Consider the following 3,336-nt stretch of genomic DNA (forward strand, 5'->3'; position numbering starts at 1 on the left):
AGGGGAGGGTGGGGGTGGGGGGGTTGAAATAGATTAGAGTCCTCGAGGAAAACAACATCTCTTTTAGCCTCCAGTACAATAACAAAACTGGGCTGTGAGCTGGAATGAAAAGGTTAGCTCAATGTTTATCGTTAATGATGGTGGGGTTCTGATGAGACCCAGCAGGGGTGATTAATTCATGTAATAAACAAGGCTGTCTAGGGTGTAGTAATTCCAAATCGCCAGATGAGTCATACAAAGCTGTTTTCCTTAATCATTTTAAGCAGGTGCCTATGAACGAATATGGCCAATCCAAAATGGTCAGAAAACATCAGCATCTCCCACAAGTGTCCTCAAGCTCGCGAAGACCGGCTTCCATTTTCTTTCTTAATTTGCACCGGAGTGCTGATTCAGAGACTAATTATTGTGCGGTAATAAACAGAGCCATAATGAACGGCAGTGCCACTTTGTGTTATTTAAGTTCATAAAAGCTGGCTCTTGTGCCACATCCCAAAGGCATGTCTTTTGTCACATCAAGAGAGACTGATGCACATGTGGTCCGCCACTCGCTCGTGACCGTATCTCTTCCTCAAAGGGCTGAGAGCCGCGGCAGTAGCACACAATAACCATTGTCTGTGGTAAATCCCCAACAGAGCGAGGAGAAGGAGAGGGGGGGAACCACACGAGAATCGAAACAGGTTTTAAAGTCACACTACCGCTCATTTTCCACCATTTCAGTGCAACCATCACACACTGTGATCTAAAAGGCTACGTTTTCACCAAACGGTTGCAGTGCACATTATGCAGCGAACCGCCACGCCAGAATGGGTTACATTCGCTCTAATTCACCTGAGATTACCATCTCATCAAACAAAAAAGACAAACAACATCATTATGGGAGCAGAGACCTCTTTTTTTTTTTTTAAAGAGACAAGAAACCTTGAAAGGAGCACATTTCTGCTGTCTGCATCCATTACAGCCTGAGCATCTGTACAGGAGAGCTTATGAGTTGTTAGAGAAATGCTTTGAAAAGATAACACCTCCTTACCTGCAGTTTGGAGGTGGGTCTAGTGTTATTTCTGCAAGCTCTTTCTGAATCCTGGAAGAGAAAGATTTTACAGTTAAAAGTCTGTCTTTGGAAAAGCACATTTCCAGATGATAAAAGCTGAATGAACAAGCATTACTGTAACACATGTAGTCAGTGTGAGAATTTTTTCCTTTTAATCCGTCTTGAACCATGTGCACATTCAGTACATGTTAACAACACAGTGCAGATTGCAAATGACTTGAGTTTGGTGCCCATTTTAGCTTAGATATAATAGAAATGATGTAAAGTATTTTGTTATTTGTTGTCACTTGTCTGTGTTGCATAAACAAAATTAAGAGCAACATCAAGCATGAGGACAAATACGCCAGCTTTGATAATCTGCAGCAGATAACCATGCAGAATGATGACTCAGACTGTGAAGGGCAACTGAGTGCAAATGCTGCTGCTAAACTCACGTTCACATCAACACAGCACTTCAGACAACAGTGAGGCCTCTCCATGTTACAGTCGTTGTGCTGAAAGGACTCAAAGAGACTGCTTTTAAGTCAAGCATAGACATACAAAAGGGAAATGTTCATAGCATCAGTCGCCAATATAAAAAGACTTGGCGGCCTCAGCCAACCTTTTGCTCAACTGGTTGCATAATTCTGTCATCGCCTGTCTTTTTTTGGGAATAAGTGCTGAGACTGGTGGTAGGTAAGTGTCGGTGGTGTTGGCGGTGTGTGGGAGAGAGAAGAGTGCCGCAGAGCATGAGGCAAATCCATTCAAACAAACAGGCTGGAATGGGAATATCTCTTTCAAATGACAGCAATGACACTCCAGTGCCGGGCCGTGTGAGTTACCTCCTTCCTGTGGGTTTAGTGTCACGGTGAATAGTGTGGATGTTTGAAATGACAATGCATGTGGGACTATAGTCTTTTTATATAACTTCACACCTCCAGGGTACAAGGGGAGAGGCCTTTAGTTTAACAAACAACCCCTGTGCAAATGCTTCTCTCCAGAGCCAGAATCAGGATTTTTTTTTTTTTTTACCTCTTGGCACTAGTTGAAAGTTTAGCAGCAGTTTTACTCGAGATCTTGGTCTCCTTCTTTTTGGGCTGTGCTTGCTCTCTCTCCTGCTCAGGTGGTACCGATTCCCTTTGTTCAATATCTGAGCTTCCCCCGCTGGTGCTGGGGCTGTCGTCCGGTCTCTGTACTTCGCTGGACATCGTGGGCCCTGAAAAAGTGAACGGCAAGTAATGTCACACCACGACCTGCGAGCACGGCAAAGAAAGGTTTCCACTCCAGAGGGCAATATAAAAGAGGATATAAGATCAAACTGCTTGTCTGCGCCATCTCCGCAAAATATGTAGATTTGAGGGAAGATGGGTTTAATCTAATAAATCTAAGACTTGGACGTGGATGATGAGGTTACAACTGGGCAGGGATGTGCAAAGTGTGAGCTGATGAAAAGACATTTGTCAAAGCCTACAGCACTGTGAATTACAGATGTATAGGGCCCTTGTTTAAAAGGATATAATAAGCCATTCACCCTAATGAGCTACTGGGGGTTGTACAGTACAGGCTAATTGTTTGGAAGACTTTATATGACCCTCATTTATAAAAACAGACTAAACACCATATGTTTGATCAGTGCCATGCGTTCCCCTTTTCTTTACATGGAAAGAAAACTAATAATGAGGTTATGGGTCAATGTTATGACCCAACAGATGGATAAAACGGCTCTTATTAGCCCATATATGCACATATAATCCATGACAGATCAAAAGAGACACTTGAAAATGAAGAGACCGTCCGTGAAGACGAGCACTGCCCCGGTTTTGTTTAACATTCATTCCATTAAAAGCCTCCTGTGCAGACGACAAAGACTAAGGCTAAAATAAAGATGCTGTACTTGATATGTAATTGGGAAAAAAAAAAATAAAAAAAATAGATAAGATATCTGAAAGGTAAGAAGTTAATGAAAACGATGAAGTGAAGCGGCGGACAGCTCGCCTTTCCCGGGGGGCGTTTCACGGTGATGATAGGGACATCAACGGCTGAAATGGACCCGGTTCAACAGCCGTTTGAGATGCCAGGGTCGATGCGGAGATATTATACTCTCCCAAAACAACAACAGACACAAGTTAAGATGTCCGTGTGTTATCAGACATCACTTAATTGCTCGGTGGAGCCCGGTGGGTCAACATTTGTGGGCACGAACAAACACAATAGGGGTCGAGGCTGAAACAGAGCCGTCCTACAACCGCGACCATAAACATTATAGGGAGCTAGCTAACATAACGAGGCCGGGGGGGGGGGGGGGGGGG

The 3,336-nt window shown here is 43.8% G+C and overlaps 1 protein-coding gene and 1 long non-coding RNA gene across 2 annotated transcripts in view; one reads left to right on the top strand and one right to left on the bottom strand.

Annotated features, from left to right (window-relative positions):
* Nucleotides 1-3,336, bottom strand: part of LOC111644511 (ubiquitin-conjugating enzyme E2 E2) — a 26,848-nt gene that overhangs the window by 22,888 nt on the left and 624 nt on the right. Inside the window, exons 2-3 of the mRNA XM_023393403.2 lie at nucleotides 2,060-2,243; nucleotides 1,028-1,078 (exon numbers count right to left, since the gene is read on the bottom strand). Of these exons, the coding sequence (XP_023249171.1) occupies nucleotides 1,028-1,078; nucleotides 2,060-2,235 (227 nt within the window). The 5' untranslated portion in view covers nucleotides 2,236-2,243. The remainder of the gene's footprint in view (nucleotides 1-1,027; nucleotides 1,079-2,059; nucleotides 2,244-3,336) is intronic.
* Nucleotides 1-3,336, top strand: part of LOC147817597 (uncharacterized) — a 31,752-nt gene that overhangs the window by 22,100 nt on the left and 6,316 nt on the right. The window lies entirely within an intron of this gene.

Source organism: Seriola lalandi, unplaced genomic scaffold (genome assembly GCF_002814215.2).
Source record: "Seriola lalandi dorsalis isolate HSWRI2012SDOR001 ecotype SW California unplaced genomic scaffold, Sedor1 jcf7180002054934, whole genome shotgun sequence".
NCBI lineage: Eukaryota > Metazoa > Chordata > Actinopteri > Carangiformes > Carangidae > Seriola > Seriola lalandi.